The sequence below is a fragment of the Apus apus genome, chromosome 23 (assembly GCF_020740795.1).
Source record: "Apus apus isolate bApuApu2 chromosome 23, bApuApu2.pri.cur, whole genome shotgun sequence".
Lineage (NCBI taxonomy): Eukaryota > Metazoa > Chordata > Aves > Apodiformes > Apodidae > Apus > Apus apus.
This window is the reverse complement of record NC_067304.1, coordinates 2,887,261-2,913,646: the sequence shown is the minus strand read 5'-3', so window position 1 is coordinate 2,913,646 and position 26,386 is coordinate 2,887,261. Positions and strand designations below refer to the sequence as shown.

Sequence of the window (26,386 nt, the reverse complement as noted above, 5' to 3'; positions counted from 1 at the left end):
CTCCCTGTGCCCCCTCCGTGCCCCCCGGGGCAGTGCTCTGTGAAGCCCCGGCTGGGGCTCAACCCCCCCCCCCAAGTGAAGAGCTCGAAGGTCAAAAAGTCCCTTTTGTGCCCCAAAAAGGCCCAGCTGGGGGAGGGGGGTCACCTACCGCCCCACTGCCTGCAGCCCCCGAGCCCGGCGGCTGGGCTGGGGGGACACGGTGGCCCTGGGTGGGGTGCAGCGGCACCCCAAAACCAGAGGGGCTGGCTGCGTGGCACCCTCAGAGCGGGAAAGGAGAGGGAAAGGGGAGGGAAGGGAGAGGGAAGGGAGAGGGAAAGGAGACGGAAAGGAGAGGGAAGGAAGAGGGAAGGGAGAGGGAAGGGAGAGGGAAAGGAGAGGGAAGGGAGAGGAAAGGGAGAGGGAAAGGAGAGGGAAGGGAAAAGGAAGGGAGAGGGAAAGGAGAGGAAAGGGAGAGGGAAAGGAGAGGAAAGGGAGAGGGAAAGGAGAGGGAAGGGAGAGGGAAAGAGGAGAGAGGGAAAGGAGAGGGAATGGAGAGGGAAGGGAGAGGGAAGGGAGAGGGAAAGGAGAGGAAAGGGAGAGGAAAGGGAGAGGGAAGGGAGAGGGAAGGGAGAGGGAAGGGAGAGGGAAAGGGAGAGGGAAGGGAAAAGGAAGGGAGAGGGAAAGGAGAGGAAAGGGAGAGGGAAAGGAGAGGGAAGGGAGAGGGAAAGAGGAGAGAGGGAAAGGAGAGGGAATGGAGAGGGAAGGGAGAGGGAAGGGAGAGGGAAAGGAGAGGGAATGGAGAGGGAAGGGAGAGGAAAGGGAGAGGAAAGGGAGAGGGAAAGGAGAGGGAAGGGAGAGGGAAGGGAAGGATAAAAGCCCATGGAGGAGCACGGAGAGGCCGGGGACCCCCATCATGGCCCAGGTGGGGCTCCCAGCTTCTTCCCACCCATCTCCACAGTCGTGTTTTCACCTTGTGCCGCCAAGGAGTCGTTCCGCCGGGCCGGGGATTGGTTGGCTAAAAATGCTTCCCTAATCTCCGCGCTGATCTTTACCCCCCTCCTCCCCATCTGCCGTGACCTTCCTGCCGAGGTGCAGAGCCAGCCCCGGCGAGAAGCAGCTCCAACCGCATCCCAAAGGTACCGACCGTGCGGCTCCCGCCTGGATTTGGGATCATCCCGGCTCCCGGCCAGGCGGGAGGTTGGCGTCGGTGGGTTTGGCCGGGCTCGCTGTGACAAGGGGAGATGGTGGCAACGTCCCCAGGTGACAGATGGGATGCCCGGGGGCTGTGACAGTGCTGCCGTGCCGAGGTCACCCCCACTCCTCCCCGGTGGTCCCCGGAGGGTGGGGTTGGGATGGGCACATCCCCCTCCCCACCCCGACCCCCGCGCTCCCCGCTCTGGCGGTTGATGCTGGGGAAATTAAACCCCTTCAGCAGAGCAGCTCCCTGACCCGTTTGAAGCCGTTTCCAAACTCCTGGCGGGTTGTGCCACCCAGGACTCGCCGTCTGCCTCGGTTCCCCTGCCCCCGGTTTTGTGTTCGCTTCCTTTTCCTGGCTCGGTGGCATCTCTGCGGGGTGGGAGAGGCAGAGGGGGTGCTGCGGGTTCCCTGCTCATCCCGGCACGCTGGGATCTGGTGGGAAGCAGCAGGAACGGGCAGGGGTCTGGTGGAGGTCTGGTGGGGGTCTGGGCAGGGTTCTGGTGGGGGTCTGGGCAGGGGTCTGGGCAGGGGTCTGGCAGGGGCAGAGGTTTGAGGGGGCTCTCCAGATGTGGCACCGCGGGGCTGGTGGGACGCAGCATCCTCTAGCCCTGTGCCCGTCACCCCTATAGCCCACCCGGGCACCCACCACATCCAGGGGGGGCTCTGGGAGGGGGCTGTCAGCCCCAGACACTGATCGAGGGGCCAGGGAGGCCCCGGGGACACACTCAGCCTGGGGGTGGGGGGGGAGGCTGGGGGATCAAGTGCTGCCAGCACCGGGCAGGGGGTCCCTCCAGCCCCCTGTGAATGCATAAAGAAGGGCTGGGACCCCCGTTTGTAGTCGGGGGAGAGGGGAGGGGGGGTCTGGCAGCCAGCGTGCTCACCTTCCTCCTCCCCTTTAAATCCCTGGGACGCGTTTGGTATCGTCCTTCCCCGGTGAGAAACACCAGCCCCTGCTCCAAGCCCCGCGGTCCAAGGGGCTCAGCCTGCGCTGCCCCCCCCTGCCCAGCTCCTGCTGCTCTGGGGGCCGAGCTCGTGGCAGAGCCCCCCCCCAGAGCTCCCTAATCCCCTCATCCATAGGGACACAGCCGAGCACCTCGACACCCGGGCGGCTGGCGAGGAGCTGAGGCTCTTGCGAGGCGGCTTAGGCTGAGCCCGGGCGCTGGTGGGGGCTCTGCAGGGCAGGGGCCGCGGCTCAGCCCACCCACACCCCCAGTCCTAACAGGCTGTGAGCTCTGGAGGCCCACAGGGGCAATAGGGCAGTGATTTTTGGTGCTGCACAAGGTGGTCAGAGGGTCCACTGCCTGCCCTGGGCAGCTGGAGGGAGCAGGGGGGGTCCCTGCGGGGTGCTGGGGGGCTGGAGGAGGCTCAATCTCCCCCACCCTCGGATCGAGGCAGGCAGGAAGAGCTGGTGCAGCCCCGGGGCAGGAAGGACTGAGGGATGTGACATGTTCCTGGTGCCACCCTGAAGCTTTGTTACCATTTTATCACCTTATTCCTGCCTCTCGAGGAGAGCAGGGATGGACCCCGCACCCCCTCAGGGCATACCCCGGGGTGCTGCGACACTTGCAGCAAACCTCTGAGGGGAGAAATCCACCTCCCAGCCTCTCCAAGGGAGCAGCAGAACTGCCCTTGGCCACCCTGTTCTTCAGCTCTTCTTGGCTGCTCTGCCTCCTGCCTTGGACACGGCAAAGCAAGTGCTTTGCTAAACGGATTAGAGCTTCCCCAGCAGCCTCTTGGGCTGCTCCCACTTCCCTCAGCCCCCACATCCACCTTTCCCAGGCAAACCTCATCCCAAGCCAAATATTCAGTGCAAGCCAGGCCATGGATCACAACTCTGGCCCCAAACCAGGACTTGGTGGCCACACTGTAGGTCCCATCACACCTGACTCCGAGACACCAGCCAAAGCCCCATGGGTCCTTTCCCACCTTCTGGGATTTTTCTTTCCCTCCTCTGGAGCCCAGAAAAAAAAATATGGTGAATTTATTAGTGAGATAAATTTGTCGGCTCCCCACCCTGCCCCGAGGTCTGCACTGATCCATGGGGTCTGCACTGATCTGTGGGGTCTGCACTGATCTGTGGGGTCTGCACTGATCCATGGGGTCTGCACTGATCCGTGGGGTCTGCACTGATCTGTGGGGTCTGCACTGATCCCTAGGGTCTGCATTGATCCCTGGGGTCTGCACCGATCCCTGGGGTCTGCACTGATCCCTGGGGTCTGCACTGATCCCTGAGGTCTGCACTGATCCGTGGGGTCTGCACTGATCCCTGAGGTCTGCACTGATCCCTGGGGTCTGCACTGATCCATGGGGTCTGCACTGATCCGTGGGGTCTGCACTGATCCGTGGGGTCTGCACTGATCCCTGGGGTCTGCACTGATCCATGGGATCTGCACTGATCCCTGGGGTCTGCACTGATCCCTGAGGTCTGCACTAATCCCTGGGGTCTGCACTGATCCCTAGGGTCTGCACTGATCCCTGAGGCCTGCACTGATCCATGGGGTCTGCACTGATCTGTGGGGTCTGCACTGATCCATGGGACCTGCACTGATCCCTGGGGTCTGCACTGATCCATGGGATCTGCACTGATCCCTGAGGCCTGCACTGATCCATGGGGTCTGCACTGATCTGTGGGGTCTGCACTGATCCCTGAGGTCTGCACTGATCCCTGAGCTCTGCACTGATCCCTGGGGTCTGCACTGATCCCTGGGACCTGCACTGATCCCTGGGGTCTGCACTGGTCCCTGGGGTCTGCACAGATCCCTGGGGTCTGCACTGGTCCCTGGGGTCTGCACTGATCCCTGGGGTCTGCACTGACCCAGGACCCCCGTGGCCATGCTGACCCCATCCCCTCCTGTGGCTCTGCCCTGGGGCAGAAAGGGCTGCAGCAGGACGGGAGCTGGAATTAAATGTAAAAGGATTGAGGAAGACAAGCCCTGAGGGCATCGATTAGTGACGCGCGGAGGGGCTGGGCGAGGAAGGGAACATCAGCCTGGCAAAGTGTGTTCACACCGGCTCCACGGCCTGCAGGGATGTGGGTGGGATCCTCCTTGCTGGAAATCCTGTGTGCCCAACCCTGCTGTGCTGGGAGATGATGCTGCCAGAGCTGGGATGGAGCTGGGAGGGAGCTGGGAGGGAGCCGGGCTCCTCCGGCACAGCTTGGTAGGAGGAAGACACCCCAACTCTGCCCAGGGACAGACTTTGTCCCCACAGAGCAACCAGCCTGGCTGGTGTTTGTGCAACACCTCCAAGACAAACACAGGACCCCAGTGTGCTCCTGCAGATGAGCCTTGGAGAAGAGGGGTCACATCCAGCTGCTTCCTGGTGGGGCTGGACCAGCACCCGGCTGGCTCGGGGGGAAGGAGGCAGTGGGGACGTGGTTGTGGCAGTGGGGATGTGGCTGTGGGGACTGGGCTGTGACCGTGGGTAATACGGGCTCCTCCTGGGCAGCTGCTGCTCCCGGGACCCAGCAGTTTCCCAGGAAAAATGGAGCCTTTATGTCCCAGCGCCTGCCCCAAGCCCGGAAGGGCTGGGAAGATGCCCCAGGGCTGGGTATGAGCAGACAAGAAGGGGATTGTTTCAGTGGGTTTCTGGCAGCACCTGCTCCGCTCCGGAGCTCTCCACAATGGCTGCCTTTCTGCGTAATCGCTGCAGAGCAGCCAATTATCCTCCCCTGCTAATTAGAGATGCAAAATCGCCCTGTGCTCACATTCTCCCAGCTCCCGGGACCAACAGCACATCTGCGGCGGGGGCGAGCACGGAGGCACCGACCCTGTGAGCTCCAGCTCATGATCCCCCCTGCCCCCAGCATCGAGTGGGAAGGGGCAGCAGGAGGCCAGGAATGGGCTTGGAATGAGTGGGATGCCAGGACCCCTCTCCAACCCCATCCCCAAGCAGCCTTCCCTGGAGCCCTCATGGGCTGGGGGCTCTCCCATTACACCCAGCACCAGCCAGCTCAGCACGGAGCACCATAAATGGGGGCTCTGACTCCATTTAGGAATTCCAGTCCTTGCCAGGGAGGCAGACAGGAGCAGGCTGTGCTCAAAAATCCCCCCCTTATTCCTGCAGAGGCCAGCACGGGTGGCTGGGTGACAGGCAGGGTGGCTGATAACTGGTGGCATTTCTCTCCTCGCCTGCCCACACCGTGCAGGCAGGATGCTGGCAGCTGCCAGAGCTTGGAGGGGGCTGATTTGTTCTTGCCATGGAGCTCCCAGAGCTGTAATTTCCAAGTGGCAAGTGGCCCGATAAATCAGGGCTTATTCTCCTGCCAATATTGGCCACTGCTTCCCACAAGGAAACTCATTTTACAGGAGGGGAAAATGACCGTGGGAAATAGTAAGCAGAGGGATGGTGAGAGCCAGGGGAAAGTTTGTTGTGGCTGGTTTTGGTGAGGGAACTGGCTGGCACTTAACACCAGAGCCTCGTGGCATGGATACCCAGCTCCTGGATGCCACCAGCATGGAGCAGAGTGAGCTGCTGGGGAAGGAGACGTGGGTCAGTCCCACGTGCATCAACCACATCTGCCACAAACTGGTGGCCATGGGCTGTTAGCACTGGGAAACCCCCTTCAAGTCACTGAGGGCCCTCTTGTCACCCCCACCCTGGAGAGCATTTGTCACCCGATGCTCAATGCCAAGAATATTTGCTCCTTCTCCTCTACAGCACGGATGCTGCCAGGGCAGAAGGCAGCTGGGGCAGCCTGGCAGTGCCTGCAGGGACCTGAGCTGAGATCTGCCAACTCATTGCACGCAGGGATGATGCCCAGTTCATCAGCACCCTCTGGTTCCTTACCCTGCCGATGGGCAAAGGTCCCTTAAGACCTGAAGGAACCCCAGCCCATCCCCACTCCCGCGTCGGGATCAGGGAGCGCTGGACCGCTTGGGTGATCACTTTGCTGCCAGTTGCAGCCGGGCAGGAAACACTGCAGGGGCTTTTCTGAGGGGCCATGAGGTGGGAAGACACGCTGGGATGGCCCGAAGCTGGAAGGAGCTGGAAGGCAGGCAGGACAGCAAACCCCACCGAGCTTCATTAAGCAGTCCAAGGCGCTCGTTAGGGGAAAGCTGAGCCGGCAGCGGGGGCCGGCAGAGCCCCCCGGGACCGGGTCGCATTCTCCGGGCAACCCGATCCGGGAGGCAGGAGCCCGGCAGCCTCGTTACTGCAGCTTCTGCGGGCGGCTTCGGTTACTCGGCTGGAAGCAGCTCGTCTCCTGCTGCCTTTTAATTTCCCTGACATCACCCTCGAGCTGGGGGCAATGCAGACGTGGCCGGGAAAGAGCCTGTCCCCACCCCCCAGCCGCATATCCCCCCCCCCCGGCTCCCCCACAGCCCCCGGCCCTGGGGAACCTTTGGGATCCGGCTCCTCCCCTGGGACCGGATTCCTGCAAAAACTCCGAGTGACCCCGGGCACAAGCCCAAGGGCTCGGGAGGAGGCAGATGGCATTCGGGAGGGAGCTGCCTGGCTCCCTGGCCTCAGAGAAGCCTTAGTGCAGCCCCCTGCCACCCCCTTCCCCAGCCCAGTGGGAAGGATCATCCCTGTTTCTCCTGCCAGCCCGTTCCCAGCTGGCACATTTGGCAAGGAGGCGGCACCGGCTGCTTCTCTGAAGACGCTTTGGGGTGTTTGTTTCTGCAAAAGCTGCAGCTCAGCCCTAAAACCCTCCCTGCAGCCCTTTCGCTGGGCTGCAGAGGTGGCAGGAGGTGAGAGGAGGGAACACATTGCTCCATCCCATCCTGTGCAGGAGGCACGAGGATCCAAGGGCAGAGGGGTGCAGTTCCTCGGGGTATCCTCACTCAGCTCCCTATAAAGGCCCCCAGCAGCAGAGCCCAAGGAGAAAGGAGCCCGTTTGTGGCCCTGGCAGTGATGGGCAGCACGGCTGGGGTCAGACACCCACAGGCACCCGGCCACAGGCTGCTGGCCCCGTCCCCATCCCCGTCCCTGTCCCCAGCCCCATCCCAATCCCCAGCCCCATCCCCGTCCCCATTCCCATTCCCATTCCCATTCCCATTCCCATTCCCATTCCACCTCACAGCAGGGTAGCCCCATCCGGTGGGTGCTGAGCACCCACCTGGGACCCTAACCTGGGCGAGGGTCCCAGCATTGGCTGCGGTGGGGACAGCAGAGGGGGGGGGGAGCTGCAAAGGGGCAGCATCGCACCCCCGAGGTGGGTGCCGAAAAAAGGGAGGGAGGGGGGGGTGATGGACACATCCCCCCCCCCCCCGCTTCGGATGATTTTTTTGCAACCTTTGCAGGCAGCGGCTCCATCCCCGGTTGCCGTGGCAACGGGCGGCTGCAGGCAGGGCGCGCTCCCGCGGCCGTGCGCGCCTCCGCTGCCTGCGCGGCTGGTGCGGAGCGCAGCGCAGCGCAGCCCGCCCGCTCTCTCCGCCCCCCTCCCCAAAAACCCCCTGCCCGGAGGAGCCCCCCGGGCCCCCACTGCCCGGCCCAGGTAAGCGCCGGGGGCCGCCTGGGAAGGGGCCGCTGATGCCCGGGTGCCCTGCGGGGACGGGGCTGCGTGGAGCCCTTTGTGCCAATGAGGAGGGGGGTGCGGGTGGGCAACGGGGGGGGGGGGGGCGGCGGTGCGGGATGCCTGGGTCCCCGGCGGGGATAGGGGGAGGTTGCCGTGCGAGGACTAGGCAGTACGGTGTGGGTTTGCACACCCACCCCCCCCCCGGCAGGACACGGTGTCCCCTGATCCCTCCTGCAAGGCAGGGAGGGCGGGGGGGATGTGACCTTCACACCCCCCCCCGTGCGTCCGGTGGGGTGTCCAGGCAAGGGACACCCCCTCTGCGATGCTGCCACTCTCCCGGGTTTGTGCCTCAGTTTCCCCAGCTGCAAATGATGGGGGTGGAGGGGGGGGCTTGTGCTGGCCGTGTCATCCCTCTCCCCCTGCCCAAACGAGCACCTCACCCCGCCCTGCAGCCCCTCCTTTTGCCGCTGTCACCCCAGCTCCCCCTTTGCTCTCCCCCTACCACCCCTCTGCATTCCTCCCCCCCCCTTCTGAGCACCCTCCGGCTCCAAGTCTCCTTCCTTCCCCACAGACAGCCAAAATCCCACTCTCCCTCCACACCCCCCTACTCCTGGCACCCCCATTTGCCCCCTGTCACCTCCAGCCCCGCGTCTGTCCCACTGAGGCACAGGGACCCCCCCCCCGTGCCAGCTCGTGATGCTCTGGTGTGTCCCCCCCCCCCGCTGCGGAAGCAGGGGACGGCACCGCCGCGTCCTCTGCCGCGGGCGTTTGCTACTTCTTGCTGTAATTGCAAAGCTCTTTTTTTTTTTTTTTTTTTTTTGGATTTCTGCCTAAATCCCGCTCCTGGGACCACAAAAATCCTTGCTCGAGAAGCCCTGAGCATCCTTGTTTACAGCAACCAGCCAAGGCAGAAAGCTGGGAGAAGCTGCAGAGCTGGGAGGAGAGTTGAAACCCCACAAGCTGAGGCTCTCAGCCCTGTGTCCCTCCCTCAGGCCTGATTGCAGGGATGGGGACAATCCTGGATGGGGATGGCAGTCCTGGATGGGGTGGACAATCCTGGATGGGGGTTACAGTCCTGACAGTCTTGGTTCTGCACCTCTATCCACATTCCTGGCACATCCACCCTACCTGAGCTGCAAGCTCCCCTGGAGAGAAACACTTGCCTTATCTGCAAATGCCAGGCATATTTCCAGAAATCTTTTGCAGAAGGCTCCTAAAATCCCTGTAAGATTTTGAGGGGTGTCCTGCTCTCTGAGCAGGGGAACTTTGGGGAAAACAGGGGGAAGGTGAAGGCTTCTGCAGAGCACACGGAATGGGAAGGTGTTTGCTGGCCGGGGCTTGGAGCAAATCCCTTCCCTCCCCCCCCCCAGCTACTGCAACCTGGCAGCACCTGCGAGGTGACTGTCCTACCATCTGCACGTGGCACACGTGGCTCCCAGTAACATTTCCTGGATCATTGAACCTCCTTTGGAAATGCTCTGGTTTTGGGGAGCCTCCAAGCCCTGACCGGGCAGTGTCCAGCCAGTCCCTGTGGCAGCCAGACCCCCCTAGTCCTCAGACTCCCCTCGGGGTCAACGCAAATGGCTTTAATTGAAGCAAGGTGGCTGCTGCAGGCTCATCCCACACAGGATTACTTGGAAAAGTGGCTCCCTGAAGAAGTTTCCCACCGTTACCTACGTGCCACCTCCGGGGACCCTCTGTCCTCTCAGCCACCTCGTGCTCTGCTCAAGCAATGGCATCCATTGGGTCCAAGCCAGACCCGTGGTGCTGCCCTGGCCCAAACCCCTTGGAGAAGCACAAAGGATAACTGTCCCCTCCTGCCTGGCCATGGCTTGGGTGCTTTGCCCCAGGGCTCCAACCCTGCTCCTGCTGCAGCCAGAGGGATTTTGTCAGGGAATGCAGGATGGGGCCCTAACATGAGCTATTTGCAGCACAAGAGAGGGTGCCTTGGGGAGGACCCAGGCTCACCTCCTGCCTGGCCTTGGGCTCAGTTTGTTACCAGCCTGATAACAAGGAGGGAGGAAACGAGTTCAGGCTGCTCAAACCCCTCCAGGCTGCTCAGCCCAGGCTCCAGTCCTGCTCCTTGCTCAGTGCCTGGAGCTGCCAGCGTGAATCAGCAGCACCCGCTTAACTGTTTCCTTGCAGGGTCCAACACCAGCTCTGGAGGTGGGGGGCACAGTTCAGCCCCACCACAGCCAAACCCCTTTGCTCCCACCCACTCACCCTGGGCTGCAGACCCTCCTCTGGGAGCTGCTGTGGTGCAGAGGGTTCCTGGAGGGTTTGCAGGCAGTTGGGCTCTGCTGACAGAGCTGCCCTGGGCTTCCTTGGCATTTCTAGCCCATTAGTCTTTGCCATGAGTGGTTTTCTTGTGGTGACAGCAGTGACATTTGGTGCTGCACCCCCCAACAGAGCCTTGACCAGCCCCGTGCCAAGGTAAGGGAGAGCAAGAAACCAAACCCCATCCTGCCTCCCTCCCCCTGGCCCCCCTGCCCTCCTTCCTCAGCCTCGTGTGCTTCCGAAAGGAGCCCAAATGCACCAACTATCTCACATTTCAGCCCCAGGGTTTGGGTTGACAGGCCAGGTCAGTCCCGGTATTTAATTGCCATAAAACCAGCTCAGACCATTGAGATCCTTTCCAATGGCTGAGCTTTGGCTTCACTACCAGGAGCCCCTGGATACCTGCAAGGTGACAGCATGCAGCAAATTCCTGTCCCTTCCCCAGCTCACCTGCTCCAGCACTCCAGGGTCCTGGGAGCCCTGAGCTCCAGCAGGTCGGGGTGCAGCCCCAGGTGGGGATGCTGTGGTTGCAGAGGGTGTTTGCACCAGGGAAACCTCCAGCACTGCAGGGGGTTGTGCAGGGGGTTGGTGTCTGGGAGCCCCCGCGCTCCTCTGCTGTCAGCCAAGAGTGTGAACTTCCTGCCCTGGGACAGAGACGGGGACACAGGCTTGCTCTGTGCTCCTCTCCCCTCCTGGCAGCTCATCCACCACCATCCTGCCTTGGCAAAGGGCTCTTTGCAGCAGAAGGACCCACGCTGGGAACCTCGGTGGTCCCCAGTGGGCTCAGCCCATGTGGCAGCAGGCAGGATGGGGCCGCGTGCAGGCAGCTGCCTGTTCCTCTACCACGTCCCCATCACCTGCAGCCAAGGTGCTGGGGCCAGGGAAGCCAAAAAACCTGGAGGCAGAGCAACCTGCCAAGGTGCTGGGGCCAGGGAAGCCAAAAAACCTGGAGGCAGAGCAACCTGCCACAGGACACAGCTTCTCCATGGTGCCCAGCACCTCACCAGGGATCCCACAGCCCAGGATGGGGGGTACCCCTGACTGCTGGGACACCCTGAGGCTGCTGCACCGGGGCTGGCGCTTTTCCTGGTGGTGTTATGGCAAAAGCAAAGCTCTGGCAAAGGGACAGTCAGGGACCCAGCTTGTCCCCTCTCAAGGAGCCACGGGAGGGAGGCAGCCAGCATGGGTGCTGGAGCAGCCCTGGCCCAAAGCCCTCCAGCCCCTCTCTGCCCCAGCTCCTCTGCTGGGGGCAAACCCAGGCTGTCCCTGCCTGCCTGGGGACAGTGAGGGCAGCTGCCTGTGCCCGCAGTGCCAGCAGCACCAGCCCTCTGCATTGCAGCAGCCTCCTGCCTGCATGGGGTCGGGGGCCGAGGAGGGCAGAGACCCCCCCTGCCGTGCTGGTGGTAGCAGGAGCTGCCTGGCTGGTGTCATGAGCTGTGACAGTGCTCAGGGCCCAAAGTGCTGGTGGGGAGAGGGATGCAGGGGGGGTGGCTGCTGCAGGAGCAGCCCAAGGGCACGCGGGGGCAGGAGCTGGGACAAACTTCACTGTCACTCGACGCCGGATGCTCTGTAAGCTCCTCTGGTGGCTTTGTGGAAACGTGGGGCCAGAGGGGACAAAACAAGAGTCCTCTAGGGCAGGGGTCCCTGCTGTGGGTGCCTGGGTATCCCCACCAGCCATGATGAGAAGCGATGGGCTGTGGTGGGCGTGGGGCTGGGCGTGTGGTGCAGGGGGCACAGGGGCGTGCGGGGGTGGCCAGTGTGGCAGGAGAGCGGCCAGAGGGGGCGGCCTCGGCTGGGAAGTGATGGAGAACCAAGAATAACCCCCCCGGGCTGCGGCTCAGACCCGCTAAGGGCGAGGAGCAGGAGCTGCAGCAGCCGCATCTCACCCTGCCCCACGGCTTGGTGCGGGCTGACTGTCAGTGGGTCCTGGGGTACCCCCCAGCCGCGGGTGTGCTCCCTCCCCCTCCTCCCTGTCACCCCAAGGACGCCCTTTGTGCCCCGTCACCAAACCCCAAGAGGTGCAGACCAGAGGCACAAGCAAAGCCCCCAGTGCCTGGGGCTTGCAGGAGGAGCAGCCACACGTGCCACCCCGCGGGGTCCCTCGAGGGTCGTGCCAGCGGGTGCCCTGCCCGTGGGTGCCAGGGGGTGCTCGTGCCGTGGGTGCCACGGGGTGGTCATGCCGTGGGTGCCAGGGGGTGCCCTGCCCGTGGGTGCCAGGGGGTGCTCGTGCCGTGGGTGCCAGGTGGGCGCGGGGGCCGGTGCCACTTGCAGTGCCCACCCCCAGGGAGGGTCCCCCCCACCCATCTGCGTCTGGGCGGCGGAGCGAGGGACAGTCACGCGTTTATTTTTAACCGGCTGGGGCAGCAGGGATTGGTGCCTCCCTGGTTATATCACTAAATCCCTGCCAGGCCCTGTTAGTTCCAGCACAGCGAACCCGGCGCCGCGCTCCTGTAACCGTTTCAGCCCCCGTCCTCCTGGGGCCGGGTCCTGCTCCGGTCCCGGGGCTCCTCTGGGCCAGATGTGTGCACAGCTGGACAGCCAGGGCACCCACCCGCTATCCCCCCATGGGGGGAGTGGGATCCTGCACCCCCCAGTCCTGCCCTCTCCCTGGTGCAGGGGGGTGCCAGGCAGCCAGGACTCCCACTGCCTGCTCCCTCTCCCTGGGGAAGTGATGGGACATGGGGACTGTGGCCACCTCCCACCCCCACAGCCCTTTGGGGATGGGGCAGGAGGGCACCGGAGCAGTTCATGGCCACTTTGTCCCCATTCCTGGTGCCAGATGCCACGTGGCTGAGGCCCAGCACTTCCCTGTGGGAGCACTGTCTAGCTCTGGGGCAGGATGGGGATGATGAAGATGCTCACGGCCACCACGGTCCCTTCTCCATCCACGTCCCATGCCACCCACCAGCTCAGCACAGTGGCAAAGGGTTAAGCCGTGCAGCGGGGGCACGTGACATTCCGGGGAAGCCGTTTTTCCGAAGATCAGGAGGGATTAGGGTGGAATATCAGGATGAGAATTTCTTTAGGAGGTGCATCACCTTCCCCCAGCCCTGCCACAGCCCCTGGCCCTGCAGATCCAGGGGACACCCCGAGCCAGCCCTTGGCCGGTGAGCCCCCACCATGCTGCTCCCCACCATTCCCTCCCCATTGGTTCAGGGGGTGGCACTGAGGGGGTGGCAGGTGGTGGACACATGAAGGGTCTGTGTGTCCAGAGATGGAACAGCCACCATCCCCAGCCTCTGAAGCTGGATGCTTGTGCCGTGGGTAGGAGGGATGGGGGTCCCCTACTCACTCCTCCCCTCCCCCTTGTGACTCTCCCCTCTTCCCCCCTCAGTGCATGAGGCTGGGGTTGCCCCCAGAACCACCCACCCCCCGCACGCAGGCCCAGGGCAGCACCAGGAGCCATGTCGGGTTCCTACGACGAGTCGGCAGCAGCCGCGGAGGAAACGACCGACAGCTTCTGGGAGGTGAGTCCTGGCTGCCCCTCCTCCCTGCCACCGTGCATGTCCCGGGCTGGGGACACCTTCCCTGCAGACATCCCTGCTCTGGTGACTCAGGTGTCCCAACCAGCCCTGCTTGGAGGTCTCAACCTCAGCTGTCCCCAAGAGATGGGGGGGACCAAAGGGAGCTGGGTGGGAGCAGCCCCAAAGCAAAAGCTCCATCTCTGCACCCCCAGCGTGCCCCCCCAGTCCCTGCTCGGGGTGAGCTGGAGCAGTCCAGCCACATCTCCCCCACCTTCCTGTCCCCGTCCCTGTCCCACCCCAAGGTGGGGAACTACAAGCGCACGGTGAAGCGGATCGACGATGGGCACCGACTCTGCAATGACCTGATGAACTGTGTGCACGAGAGGGCCAAGATCGAGAAGTCCTACGCCCAGCAGCTCACCGACTGGTCCAAGCGGTGGAGGCAGCTCATCGAGAAAGGTACCGTGGCTTCCCAAGGGACAGGCTTCCCCACCCGGGACACCAGCATCCCCTGGGCACCGTCAGAGCTTCACCTGGTAGAGGTGGGAGGGGTGAGGGCTGCGGAGGGACACTCAGCTGTCCCCTCGCCCCCCCAGGTCCCCAGTATGGCAGCCTGGAGAAGGCGTGGAGTGCCATCATGACCGAGGCTGACAAGGTGAGCGAGCTGCACCAGGAGGTGAAGAACAGCCTGCTGAATGATGACTTTGAGAAGGTCAAGAACTGGCAGAAGGATGCCTACCACAAGCAGATCATGGGAGGCTTCAAAGAGGCCAAGGAGGCTGAGGATGGCTTCCGGAAAGCTCAGAAGCCCTGGGCCAAGAAGCTCAAGGAGGTGAGAGGAGAAACATGTCCTGGGGCACTAGTGGTCATCTCCCAGCACTGGCTCTGGGTGCTGGTCCAGGCTGGGAGGGCTGGGTGGCACCTCCCTGCAGGCGGGGGGCTGTGACCCTGCACTGAAGTCTCCTCTCTCTCCTCTCCACAGCTGGAGACAGCCAAGAAAGCCTACCACCTGGCCTGCAAGGAGGAGAAGCTGGCCATGACCCGGGAAGCCAACAGCAAGGCGGATCAGTCCAACACCCCCGAGCAGCAGAAGAAGCTTCAGGACAAAGTGGAAAAGTGCAAGCAAGATGTGCAAAAGGTACAAGCTGCTGGCCTGCTCTGGGCTGATGAGGCACCAGGCAGGGACAACCGGTGGAAGCGACCACCACAACCCTTTCCCCCCCTTTGCCTGCCATCCATTCCCATTTTCCCATCCCCATGCTCCTGTAGAAGGGAGAGGTCTTGCAGGCAGCACTCAGGGGAACGTGAGCAGGGCAGAAGTTTACTCCTCTTACTGGGGCAAGACCTGTCCAGCAACCAGACTGATTTCACCCCAGGGGAGGCTCTTGGCTCAATCTGGGTCCCTCAGCATGGTGGCCCACAAGCCAGACCCTCAGGAGCCAGCAAGGGCCTCCAAGGTGCTTGAGGTGTAACCGAGGTACCCTCCTGCACCTTTGCAGACTCAGGAGAAGTATGAGAAGGTGCTGGATGAGCTGAACAAGTGCACCCCACAGTACATTGAGAGCATGGAGCAGGTCTTTGAGCAGTGCCAGCAGTTTGAGGAGAAGAGGCTCAACTTCCTCAAGGAAATGCTCCTGGACATCAAGAGGCACCTGAACCTGGCCGAGAGCAGCAGGTAGGTGCCTCCTGCCCTGGCTGGGCAGAAGTTGCCCACGCAAGTTCTCCTGGTGATACCTGGAAAGCAAAGCAATCCCTGAAGGGACCAAGAGTAGATGACTTCTAAGGTCCCTTCCATCCCAAACCGTTCTGTGACTCTACAATAAGTGTTTCCAGGCCAACCTACCCCCTGCAACACCAGGAGAGGGGATTTCTGGCCAACTCTGTGGTCACTAAGAGGCTGGGGGGGAGCCTGGTGCCCCCCAGTGTCTCCTAGGAGGTGACACAACCTTATCACGTCCCTGTCCCACCCCATCCCCGGGGCACCCTGCTGAGGTCCACCCACCCCACGTCTCTCCTCGCAGCTACGCCAACGTCTACCGGGAGCTGGAGCAGACCATCCGCCTCTCGGATGCGCAGGAGGATCTCCGGTGGTTCCGCAGCACCAGTGGCCCCGGGATGCCCATGAACTGGCCCCAGTTTGAGGTGAGGCTGGGCGCGCTGGAGCGGGGGCTGGCAGCCTCCCGGGGCCACCAGGCACTCAGGAACTGGTTGCTCTGTGCTCGCAGGAGTGGAACCCAGACATGACACACACGATAACACGGAAGGAGAAGCAGAAGAAGGGCGAGGGGGTGACCATGACCAACACCAGCAGCACGGGCGAGACAGGGGCGACGGCGGGAGAGCGCGGGAGGTGAGGGCAGATCCCACGGGAGAAGCATGGCATTGGCCTGGACAGACATTCCTGGAGCTGTGGGGACACCCAAGGGCACACGGGATGTCCTCGGTGGCAGCCACCACTCTGTCCTCCCTCCCTGTCTTGCTGGGGGCCTGCAGGGACACCCAAGAGGATGTGGGGTGCCCTCAGTGACAGCCACAGCTCTGTCCTCCCTCCATATCAAGCCTGAGGGTCCTGCTCCCTGCAGACCCCACTCCCTGCTGGCCTCAGGAACCGTGCCACATCCTCCCAGACGCCCGTGGTGGCCACCCACCCTGCTATTCCCCCCACCACCCTTCCTGACAGCCCCTCTCCCTCCTTGCCCCCCACCCCAGCGTGAGCAGCCACGACCGTGGACAGACCTACAGCGCCGAGTGGTCGGACGACGAGGGCAGCAACTCCTTCAACACCAGCGAGGCCAACGGGGGCACCAACCCCTTCGACGAGGAGTCGGCGGGGAAGGGCGTGCGGGTGCGGGCTCTGTACGACTACGACGGGCAGGAGCAGGATGAGCTCAGCTTCAAAGCAGGTACGGGGCCACCAGACGTGCTGGGTCAGCCTGGGATCATCTGCTGGAGCTGTGGGTCGTCCACCCTCAACCCACCCAGTTTTGGTGTGAGATCCCTCCAATAGTTTCTGAGTTATTTCCCAGCCCTTCAAAAAGTTGAACCGGCAGAAAGGGGATGGCACCAGCTGAGCCAGGAGCTGGGTGGGACTGGGGTGATGGTGGGATGGGGCACTGGAGGTCTCCTGGGTCAACTTCTCCCCTTCTACCCTACAAACCTGCCTGCTCAGCCCTAGAAACCCCCCACAGCTCCATCCAGGGGAGAAATGAGAGGACAAAAGAGGCTCCACCACCTACAATCAGCTCTCCCCTTCCCGCCTTCCTCTCCAGGTGATGAACTAACCAAACTGGGTGAAGAAGACGAGCAAGGATGGTGCAAAGGGCGCTTGGACAACGGGCAGCTAGGTCTCTACCCCGCCAACTACGTGGAGGCAATCTAAGTCTTGTGGTGTGCTCCTCGTCGCCGTCAGCAGATAAATCCACTCTCCGTTGTCTCCATCTCTCCACCAGCCAACCAGCCATCTCGCTGTCTGGTCCTTCACTCCTCACAGTTAGAGATTCAGACATATTTTCCGACCAAGCTTTTATTTTTTTAAGAGTTGTCTCTGAAGAGTATTTTGCATAGTCGCTTTCTTCTTCTTCTTCTTCTTCTTCTTCTTCAAGATAATGTGAAGCAAAAGATGACGTCGTCCGTTCGTCTCCGTTAGTTGATTTCTTTTCTGAGCGAAAAGCTGATACCTCAAGATCTTAAAGCCCAACCAGAGAGAGCTCCTGCTTGGTTGGTTTTTAAAGATACTGAAATAATGAGCCGCCTTCTGATTGGCTGGAACTGTTCCAAAATGCATGGCGCTGAAGCTCCTGGGACCAACCAAATTCACCCCGAAAAACCAAGAGGGATTTGAGCCTGACTCCATATGCTTTTTTTTGGTGTTTCCATCTTCTTCTCCCTGATTCATCCTCACCCTCACTGAAGGAAAGGGACAAAAGTCCCTTCCTGTCCTGCAGCTACCCGGCCCCATCCACAGGCAGGTCCCTGCTCACAGGCAGGGCTGGTGGCAGATTGAGATCCTCAGGTGAGGTGGGACCGACCCTGCCTCGGAGCTTGGTGGCATCTCCTCAGCTTCCTCCTGGTGGCATCTCCTCAGCTTCCTCCTGGTGGCCAGGGTGCCAATGCGTCTGGGTCAGGTGAAGGCTCCAGAGCCCGTGCTGCAGGGAGCAGCATTGCCCTTTGGAGGATGCTTACCCAGCTCTAGGGTGAGATGGCCCTAAAATGCTGTTCCAAGAAGGTCCCACCACAGCACCATCCTGCTGGAAGCACCTTCATGCCCAGCCTGGGATACCAGGAACCAGCTTGGATCCTGCTGAAGATGGTCCCCATCCGCCTCCTTGCTGAAGAGAGGTGGGAGCAGAGCTGGGCTGAGGGATAAGCAACATCCAGCCTTGCAGGATGAGGAGGGCTCAGCATGGGCAGCAGCCGCCAGAGCAGCCACCTGGTGAAGATGGACAAAACCAAGACCCGTGGAAGCAGGGAAAGGGCCCCAGGCTTTGCCCTTTGCTCTTCCCCAAGGAGCTCTACGCTGCACTCGAGCTCTGCAACCAGCCCCAGCATGGACAGGACCCCTCAGCACCCGCGGGCGCTGCCACCCAGCACAGTCACCCCAACCTCTTGGCCACGTTTACCACCCCGAGTTCTTCCCTGTGGATCACCTCCCGTTTTTCCCATACCATTCCCCTCAGCAGCATCGACGCCGTCGCCTTCCCGCACGTTCCTCTCCTGCCCCTTCCACTGCGGGGGGTGAATTCTTTGGCCCCAGGGACCAAGTGTTCTGGTGGAGGCAGGAGATGCCCCACGTGCTGGGCACGGTGGGCGAGAGCCCCCCCAGGCTCCTGTGTCCCCTGCCAGGCAGGAAAAGAGCAACAAACGACAAAAAAAAAAATACAAAACACCACTCAAGTCAGAAAAAAAACCCTCAACCGACCCACCCGTCTCAGCAACGCACCCCGGTTTTTTGTACATTGATTGTGTAATTTAAGAAGTATATATATAATATATATATATATATATAATCTCTATCTCGTGATTGTAAGACCGTGGATACAACAACAACGACAACAACAAAGCAGCAAGTGAAAATATCCGAGCTCTGTCCTCCAGGTCTGGGTCCTCGTTTGGCTCCACGCGCCGGTCTCACCCCCCTTCCCCCCCAAGAGGTGGTTGTTGGGGTGACAGACCCCAAACCAGGGTGGGTGCTCAAGCCCCCCAGGGAGCTGCAGCCACTGCACCCCCAGGTAGGGACCCCTCCACACCCTGAGGCTTTGGGGTGCAGTGGGATGGGGGAGGCTGGGATGCATTGTTGGGGTCCTGGGGACAAGGGGGTTGAGGGAAGCCATTGATTTGGGGGACCCCCATGCCAACCTGCCCCAGCACTGTGAGTTGGTGCTGGCAGAAGGGCTAAAACCTCCCAGGCTCCCTAAAAATGTGGGGAAAAAAAAGTTTCTGGGTTGTCCCCTCCCCAGAGAGCTGGGGCAGCCCAGGGGGACGGGGCAGAGGGAGTGGGACCCTGGGGGCTGTGGGGGCACATTGGGCTCCCACTGGGAAGAGAGCAGGAAAAAGGGATTTCTTTTCCCTTATTTAAGGGCTGGAGGTTTGCAAAGGGGTTTGGGGGAAACCCCAGCCATCAGCCCCTGTCCCATCGCCGTGGGTCAGGTCCCCACATCTCTGGGGACACAGTATCCCTGGGGATACCATGTGTGTCCCCGACTGCACCCTCCCCAGCTGGCAGCACCTTGCCTCACCATTTAACCCCCTCCTTGCCCACCTTCACCCACCAAAGGACCTGCAAGAGGGACACAAGATTTGGGGCACCAACACCCCCAGCCCCCCCTCCTGCTGCTCCCACAGGAAATGACAAGACAATCACATATAACTTCCCTCCCAACCCCCCCCCCCCATTCCTATTTTTCCACCCCCTATTCCAGAGACCAAGGCAGTTTTTCCTCCTCCTGCTTCTTTCCTCCCTCCAACACACCCTCCATCCCTTCCAGCCAGGATGGCTGAAGCACATCTGCTCCTCTGCCATGTAAACAGCACAAAACAGGCCAGACGAAAAAGGCAGGAGCCATCCCAGGCTCCTCATTTTAACTTAAAGACAAAAAACCAACAATCAAGTGTCTTTTTTTTTTTTTTTTCCTTTTAAACTCCCACAAAGCATCTCTTGGGTCCCCGGGGCCGCCCGTCTACCCTTGTCACCTGAACCTAAACCACAACTCGCCTCCAGCCAAAACCAGAAAGCAAATAAACAAATTTAAAAAAAAAAGGAAAAAGAAACTATAATACAAAAGATCAACATCTCCAGGTAACTTAGACTCTTGTGAAACGTGCACTTGAAGCAATCCCCCAGCTTTTCCAGCCCAGTCCAGGCTCTGCGGGTTGCGTTTCAGATTCAGCGTCCAGAGGGGAACAGCAAAGCTGCCCCCTCCCTATTCCCAGACTCAGGCAGTCCAAATAAAATCCGAATCAAGGGAAGAGCCCCAGGCCAGGGCCAAGGACGTGGGGCTTCAAGGGGCTCTGCGTGTCCCTGTGCCCAAGGATGGGGGGTCTGGCTCAGGGAACCCCCCACCCCTGCAGGGATCACACCCACGCCGTGTTCTCCGGCTTCTCCCTCTGCAAAACACGCACTTGCAGCTCTGAATCCCCCTGGAGAGGGGAGACTGAGCATGGCCCAGGAAGGGAAGGGAGGACATGTCCATCCAGAGGGGATGCCTGTGGTGCTCAGGGCACGGTTACCCTGCACCCAGCTTCTGTGGCTGGCAGCAGCCCTGGGTGCCACCAGTGCCAGGCTGCTCCTGCATGGTCAGGTCAGCACGGGCCTGGGTGAGGCCAGCTGTGGGTGCCATTGTCCCTGTGGGTGCCATTGTCCCCTGCTCACGTGCCTGGGCTTTGTCCTCCCTGAACAATGGCTGGGGCAAAGCCACCCAACTACCAATGCACAGGAGTGAGGGGTGGGGGGAGGGACAAGCCCAGCCACTGTCCCCTGGTGCCTAAAATTGGGGCAGCCCCGTTTTTGCAGCGAAGGGGTGAAGTGCAGCAAAGGGCAGAGCCCCCCCACAGCATTGCCCCCCACCCCCAGCAGGGCTGAGGACCAGGAGCTGCTTGTCAGGGTAAACCCAGCACACAAGGTCAACTCCTGGTAGGCACCAAGGGCTGGTGGTGGCACGGGGACAGGATCTGGCTGGAGGGGAGCGTGGCCCTGGTGGTGCCATCCCTGCCAAAGCAGCCCCAGGACATGATGCCACGGGAATATTGAAGTCTCCTGATGGGATGTGCCCTTGGCCCCTGTGTCCTGATGATGTCCAGGGGCTACAGGATTAGAGAACAATGTGCTGGGGAGAAGAAGACCTGGGGACAGGACTCCTCTGTCCCCCAGTTCCTCTGGGTGTCCCCCAGCCACGCACCCACCTTCAACCCCTGCTGAAGGGCACCAAGGCTGCAGGGAGCCTTAATCTCACCCTGATCAGCCCCCCCCCAGCTCCTCCAACAGCCCCAAAGTCTGTGCCCACCCTCTCCTGGGGACACTTGCAGGTGGTGATCCCTTAGCTGGGGGCTCACCCCTCCCCTCTGAGGCTGAGGAGGGGGCAGAGGGATCCCACGGCCCGTCACCGGTGGGTCTTGGAGGGCTGGAGCCTCTGGGCAGCCCAGGACCCTCCTTGGTGCTGGAAAACGGTTCCTGTGGCTGGGGAGCAGAGGGAGGGGCAGGTCCCTCCGGGGTCGGGGGGTGGAGGGGGCTCAGCCTCTCCTGCTGCTGCTCAGACTGGGTGGACGAACTGGTAGACGAGGCGCTGGGAGATGTCGGGTTTCCGGATGATCCCTTTCTTGTAGTACTGCCGGATGGAGCGGCTCAGCTTGTCGTAGTTCATGGCCGGGCGGTTCTTGCGGATGCCCCACAGACGGGCCACCTGGGCCGAGTCCTCGATCTTGAAGATGCCTGAGAAGGGAGCAGGGCATGGGAGGAATGGGGAGGGGGGGGTTAACAGCCCCACCTGCCCTCCCACTACCCCCCCCCCCCTCCCCATCCCTGCACCCACCCCAATGCCACCGGAGCTCCCACCAACCCACCTTTCTCCTTGTTGAGCCAGCGGATGAAGCGGCCGTAGTTGTGGGGTTTCAGCAGCAGCTCTTTGAGGAACTGCCAGAGGTGGATGGGTTGGCCAGCGCAGGATGAGTCCACCTTGCTGTCTGCCCAGCTGGTGTCACCTCCTGCCGTGGGAAGGGACGGGTGAGATGCGGGGGAGGAGGGACCTCGCTGCCCTGCACCACCCCAGGGACCCACACAAGTCCTGGTCTGGGAAATCCCTGCTTGACACCCCTGGATCTCTGGAGTCTCAGCCCAGCACTGCTTCCTCCTCCCCATCTTGGAGCAGGGAAAGCAGATCAGTCCTGCCCTGGTGCAGCCCCCTGGGGATGCAGGGGGTGCAGGATGGGGCTGGTCAGGGTCTCGTGGCCATTTCCCCTTCACTGAACCTCACAGGCTGCCCAGGGAGGCTGCTCCAACTCACCGCAATATCTCACATCTCCTGGGGCAACTTTTTCCTTCATCCAGGCAGCTGGAAGGGAGGAGCAGGAGGTCAGAGGGGCTTCTCCTGCTGTACAGCATTGCCCACCCTCCCCAGCTCCCTCCTGCTCCCTGGCACCTACCAGACTTCCAGATGTCGAGGTGGGCATGCAGGATGTCCCCACAGGCTGGCGAACGCTGGCAGAACTGCTCCTCAGACATGGCACACAGGTCCTTTCCTGACAGCTCCTGGAAGGACTTCCCAATCTGCGGCAGCCGGTACTGGTGCTCTGTCCACAGGATCCACTTCTGGACATTGCCAGGGCTCCAGTCCTCGGGGTCTGGAGGCAGAGGGTGAGCACGGCCAGGCACAGCTTGGGGAAACTCAGCTCACCCCACAGCACCCCGGGAACCCAGCCCCTCCTGCAGCATCACCCACGGGGGTGGGAGCACCTCAGCCCTTCCCTGCTCCCCAGGGACAGGACCCTCCCCTCACCCCTTCCTTTTGCAGCCCCACTTGCCCCCTGCACCACCCCAGTGACACCAAATGCTTCAGGGGGGAGGGTGGCAGAGCCAGCAGAAACCTACATGCATCCCAAGACTGTTTGTATCACACCAGCCACGTCCCAAGGGGGATACCCCAGCAGTGCCCCATGGCTGTGACACCCCGAGAATACCCCAGCAATGCCCAGGTGCAGCAGAACCCCAGGGAACTTGGTCCTGGCTGTCCTGCTCCCCTGGCACCTCAACCCATGCCCCCCCACGCCACGTAACACCAGCCTGGCTCCTGCCTGTCCCCAGCCCCACACTCATCTGCCCGTTCCTAATACCCCAGGGAAAACAAGATGGAGAAAAGGTAACACAAGTCCTGCTGGTTGCTCCTTGTGACCACCCTCCTCACCAGGGTGCTGAAGGCACCTCAATAAGGATGCCAGGGGTGGGGAAGGGACCCTTAGAACAGGGGCCCAGCACAGGGTCACCGTGTCCCTGCATCCCCCCAGCTCTGCCACAGCAGCGGGGTGACCCTGTCACCCCACACCCAGCAAAGGGCTCTGCTGACCCCAGCTGAGCTCCCAGCCACTGAGGGCAGAGGGGCATTTTGCTGGTGTGTCTGGGTGGCAGCAACCAGCCCTGCCCCAGAGCGATGCCCGGGGGAGCTGAGCAGCAGCCACGCTCCCCCAAACCCCGGCTGCAACCCCCCCCCCAAATCGCAGCAAGGCTTTATTGCCCACACCAGCACATCCCTCCCTCGCTGCACCCCCGTGGTGGGGCTGACCCTGCCCACAGCCCCCCCAAAGGGAGGGCAGTGGGGGCACCCACCTGCAGCGATGTTGAGGAGCTTGCAGGCTGTCTCGATGTCCTTCAGCACTTCACCCACCACCATGCTCTGCACCTGCTCCAGCGAGTGCTCCTCCAGGGGCAGGCTGCCCTGCAGGTCCCCCTCGGCCCCCAGCCCCAAGCCTTGGCTGTCGATGATGGGACATTGCTCCGGCTCCTTCTGCACCTCCCCTCTCCCTCCCTGGACACCACTTTGGGATGGTTCCCCCATGCCCTTGGTGGCCCAGGCGATGTCCTCCGAGTAGAGCATGTCGAAGTAGTGCAGGCAGAAGGCAGGCAGGGGCTGCTCGGGGGTGGCAGGGGGGCTGGGGCTACCCGGGCAGCTCCAGCTCCTGGGGTTGGGGTCCCGGGGGGGGATCAGGAGGGCAGTATCTGGCCGGGTGAGGTGGGTGGGGGGCAGAGCTGTCCCCCCGGGGCTGGCACTGCCCATCCCTCCACTCAGCGCCGGCTCCAAACCTGCCAGGAAGAGGAGGAGAGGAGATGATCACCCCAGCACTGATTCCTGCCTTCCCGCCCAGCACTCAGGCACAAAGGGAGGAACTAAGCTTGTTAGAGGGGGAAAAAAAAAACAACCTCCAAAGAGCTCTGTGGCCCCCTGATGAAGGTGGGCATGGGGTCAGCCGTGGGGCTGGGGGGGCTGCCCTGTGTGTGGGAGGACCAGCTGCAGCAGCTGGCAGGGAAAAGGAGCACGGGGAGCAAGTGGGTCCCAACCACCGTGGGTTTTTAGGGTCTTCCCAGGAACTACACAGGGGGTTGGCAGCAATTGGGTCCCCACCGTGGCTGGACACCCTTGATGGAGCAGTGGGACAAGCTGGGGGGCTCCAAGGTTCCTACAGGGGGTTGCCCATGGGCATCAAGTGCTGTGGGATGCCTGAACCACACCGGAATGTTTCCGTGCGTGGGGAACATCACCTGCTGATGCCACCCAAGGATGGCCTGGCACTACAGCACCCAAACCCAGCTCTCCCACAGCACCCAGCTGCCAACTCCCAGACAAGAACTTTCCTTTTACTCCCTTGTATCAAAAACGACCCCAAACCTGCCCGTCCCCATCTGCCTCTGGTGCATGGGGAGTCCTGGAGGCTGCTGAGGAGAGGATGAGCCTGCTGAATTTCCATGGCAACACCCAGGGAATGGCTCCATCCATGGGGAAAACTCCCCAAGAGCCATCCTGAGGCTTTGGGAAGAGAAAGTCCCTGACAGGGGAGAGGCAACAGGAATGGCCAGGGCACGATGGGCACAGCTGGGGCAGCCCCGAGCTCCTTGCCTGCCTCCAGCACTGCCAAGCCCTGCTGGGCCCAGCTCTGCTCTCACCAAACACCATTAACAGCCACAGGCTGCAGCCTCCTCAACCCCAGGGATACTGGTGGGATGAGCTTAAAGCATTCACTGGAGATTTTCTGCCCCCCAGAAGTATGATTTTTGAGGCTCTACATCACCTGCAGCTCAAGGAGGTTCTGCCTGTCGTTTCACCCTTGGAAAAGCCCAAAAAGCTTGGGAAAATACACGTGGGAACCCTGGGCACCTAAACATTAGCTCCTGAGCCAGCCTGACCCCATGGGGAGCTGGGGAGGGGGCACAGGTTTGGGTGCAGGAATCCATGTCCCTGGGGGGTTTTGGTGGCACCACAGTGAGGAGGAGGAGGAGGGAGAAGTGGTGCTTGCACCACTGAGCTGCCCCTGCCACCCAGTTTCCCTGAGAGATGGCGTCAGCTTCCAAACCTCTCCTTGATTTACTCTGGATTAAAAGAAGAGCTTTAGCAAATCAGCCTTAAATCCAGCCTCACGCTGCTCGCGGCACAACGGGGAAGAGGTAACAGCTTGCACAGCTCAGCCTGCTGCACAGCTCCAGCCGCGGGGGCTTTCTGGGGAGGGGAGGGGATGCGGGGCTCATCCCCAAAGCTTCTGGGGTGCTTATGGGTTGTGGTGCTTCTCCTGCCTGTCCCACCTCCACCAGGCTCTGCTCCCGTGAGCCAGGGAGCCAACCCCGGGCACGCAGCGAGGTTCTCATCCTCATCCCCATCCCACCCCCTCCTCCCAACCAGGACCAGAAGGACCTCGATCCCTTGGGAAGTGTCCCCAAAAGCCTGAGTGATCACCTGTCAAGCAGGGCTGTACTCTCAGGGCGGGACGTTTGTTTAACTTTCTCCCGGGCTGGCACGCAGGCGGCCGGGCTGGGTGGGGACCTGTTTGCTCTAAGAAACCGCTTTGGGCGGCTCGTTCCCTCCCCTCTCTTTTTTTTGCCTTTCCCTGGAGTGCCAGAGAGGCAGCCCCAGGCACACCAAGATGCTCAGAGGGAGCACGGACCCACACAGCAACCCAAAATCCTTCACCTTCCCCACCGGAGCTAAACGGGGCTGGTGCTCCTTGGCTTGCACGTGCCACCAGTGGCAAGCAGGGCTCTGATCCATTGGGCTTCCCACCAGAACTTGCTCCCAGCCAAGCCAGGCCAGCACTGCCCTGCACTCATCCTGCTGCTCCAGATGGGAGGGGAAGCAATCAGGGATCAGCTCTTGCAAGGTCTACACTGGATTCTAAAGCTCACCAGGCCCCCGAGGTTTTGCTTTGGTGGGTGCACGGGGGCTGAGACACAGTGGCAGGGGCCCAGCAGCACATGGGGGGGCTCTGGGGGTGCCAGGGCAGAAGGGTGTGGGACACCCACCCCTGAACCCCTGCCCACCCCTTTCCATGCTGCTCCATGCATGGCCCTGGCAACAGCAGGAAAGGTGCAGACCCCAAACTGGGAGGGAGCTGTGGAGCCCCCCAGGTGTTTCTACATGTCCCACAGCAAAGCTCAACCACCGGTGTCCCAGTGCATGGCCAGGAGGTTCCTGCCCTTTCCCAAATGACAAGTGACCTTGCCTGGCTCCCCATGGGGACAGAGGACACCCCAGCCAGCTGGGCTGGGCAGGAGGTGCTCAGCTCCCCTGGGATGCTGCAGCAAAGGGCTGAGCTGCTGGCATGAGGGCTCCTTCCCCCGGCAGCACCGAGCAGGGTGAAGAGAAGGCTGAAGGGCTCCATCAGCAGCTGGAAAACCAACCCAGATGCTCCCTTCAAGCCATGGGGCCAGCAAGCAGCAAGCCCAGGGGTTTGGGTGGTGCTGGGTCATGGCTCAGCTCCATTCAGACCCTCTGGAATCAGTGGATGCCACAGCCCAGGGGGGCAGGGATGGGGACAAGGACCT

The 26,386-nt window shown here is 61.8% G+C and overlaps 3 protein-coding genes across 4 annotated transcripts in view; 1 reads left to right on the top strand and 2 right to left on the bottom strand.

Annotated features, from left to right (window-relative positions):
• The first annotated feature begins 1,027 nt into the window (after positions 1-1,027).
• Positions 1,028-19,597, top strand: PACSIN1 (protein kinase C and casein kinase substrate in neurons 1). Of its 2 annotated transcripts, none has more exons than XM_051638991.1 (10): positions 1,028-1,115; positions 13,245-13,377; positions 13,677-13,833; positions 13,971-14,206; positions 14,357-14,512; positions 14,874-15,049; positions 15,396-15,516; positions 15,600-15,724; positions 16,084-16,277; positions 16,644-19,597. In XM_051638991.1, the coding sequence occupies exons 2-10, from the start codon at positions 13,315-13,317 to the stop codon at positions 16,751-16,753; spliced, it is 1,338 nt and encodes a 445-aa protein (XP_051494951.1). In that variant the 5' UTR covers positions 1,028-1,115; positions 13,245-13,314; the 3' UTR covers positions 16,754-19,597. The 2 variants fall into 2 exon arrangements, with proteins under 2 accessions (XP_051494951.1, XP_051494949.1); XM_051638989.1 differs by lacking the exon at positions 1,028-1,115 and adding an exon at positions 7,542-7,612.
• A 772-nt stretch (positions 19,598-20,369) lies between these two features.
• The window catches only part of ILRUN (inflammation and lipid regulator with UBA-like and NBR1-like domains), a 55,334-nt gene continuing 49,317 nt past the window's right edge, over positions 20,370-26,386 (bottom strand). The window contains exon 6 of the mRNA XM_051639283.1: positions 20,370-20,380. The gene's annotated coding sequence lies outside the window, so the exon portion shown is untranslated. The remainder of the gene's footprint in view (positions 20,381-26,386) is intronic.
• SPDEF (SAM pointed domain containing ETS transcription factor) lies at positions 21,120-23,633 on the bottom strand. Its single transcript, XM_051639276.1, has 5 exons — positions 23,186-23,633; positions 22,009-22,206; positions 21,870-21,917; positions 21,430-21,570; positions 21,120-21,298 (listed from the first exon to the last, which is right to left on the bottom strand). Exons 1-5 carry the CDS (start codon positions 23,631-23,633, stop codon positions 21,120-21,122), a joined length of 1,014 nt encoding a protein of 337 aa, XP_051495236.1.

Excerpts from the sequence above, each read along its gene's own strand:
- PACSIN1 (XM_051638991.1), top strand. The coding sequence starts at position 13,315 with ATGTCGGGTTCCTACGACGAGTCGGCAGCAGCCGCGGAGGAAACGACC. Across the intron at positions 15,050-15,395 it reads AACCTGGCCGAGAGCAGCAG|CTACGCCAACGTCTACCGGG; the intron begins GTAGGTGCCTCC and ends CTCTCCTCGCAG. Across the intron at positions 15,725-16,083 it reads ACGGCGGGAGAGCGCGGGAG|CGTGAGCAGCCACGACCGTG; the intron begins GTGAGGGCAGAT and ends CCCCCACCCCAG.
- SPDEF (XM_051639276.1), bottom strand. The coding sequence starts at position 23,633 with ATGGGCAGTGCCAGCCCCGGGGGGACAGCTCTGCCCCCCACCCACCTC. Across the intron at positions 21,918-22,008 it reads CCTCGACATCTGGAAGTCTG|CTGCCTGGATGAAGGAAAAA; the intron begins GTAGGTGCCAGG and ends CCTCCCTTCCAG. Across the intron at positions 21,299-21,429 it reads CTGGCTCAACAAGGAGAAAG|GCATCTTCAAGATCGAGGAC; the intron begins GTGGGTTGGTGG and ends CTCCCTTCTCAG.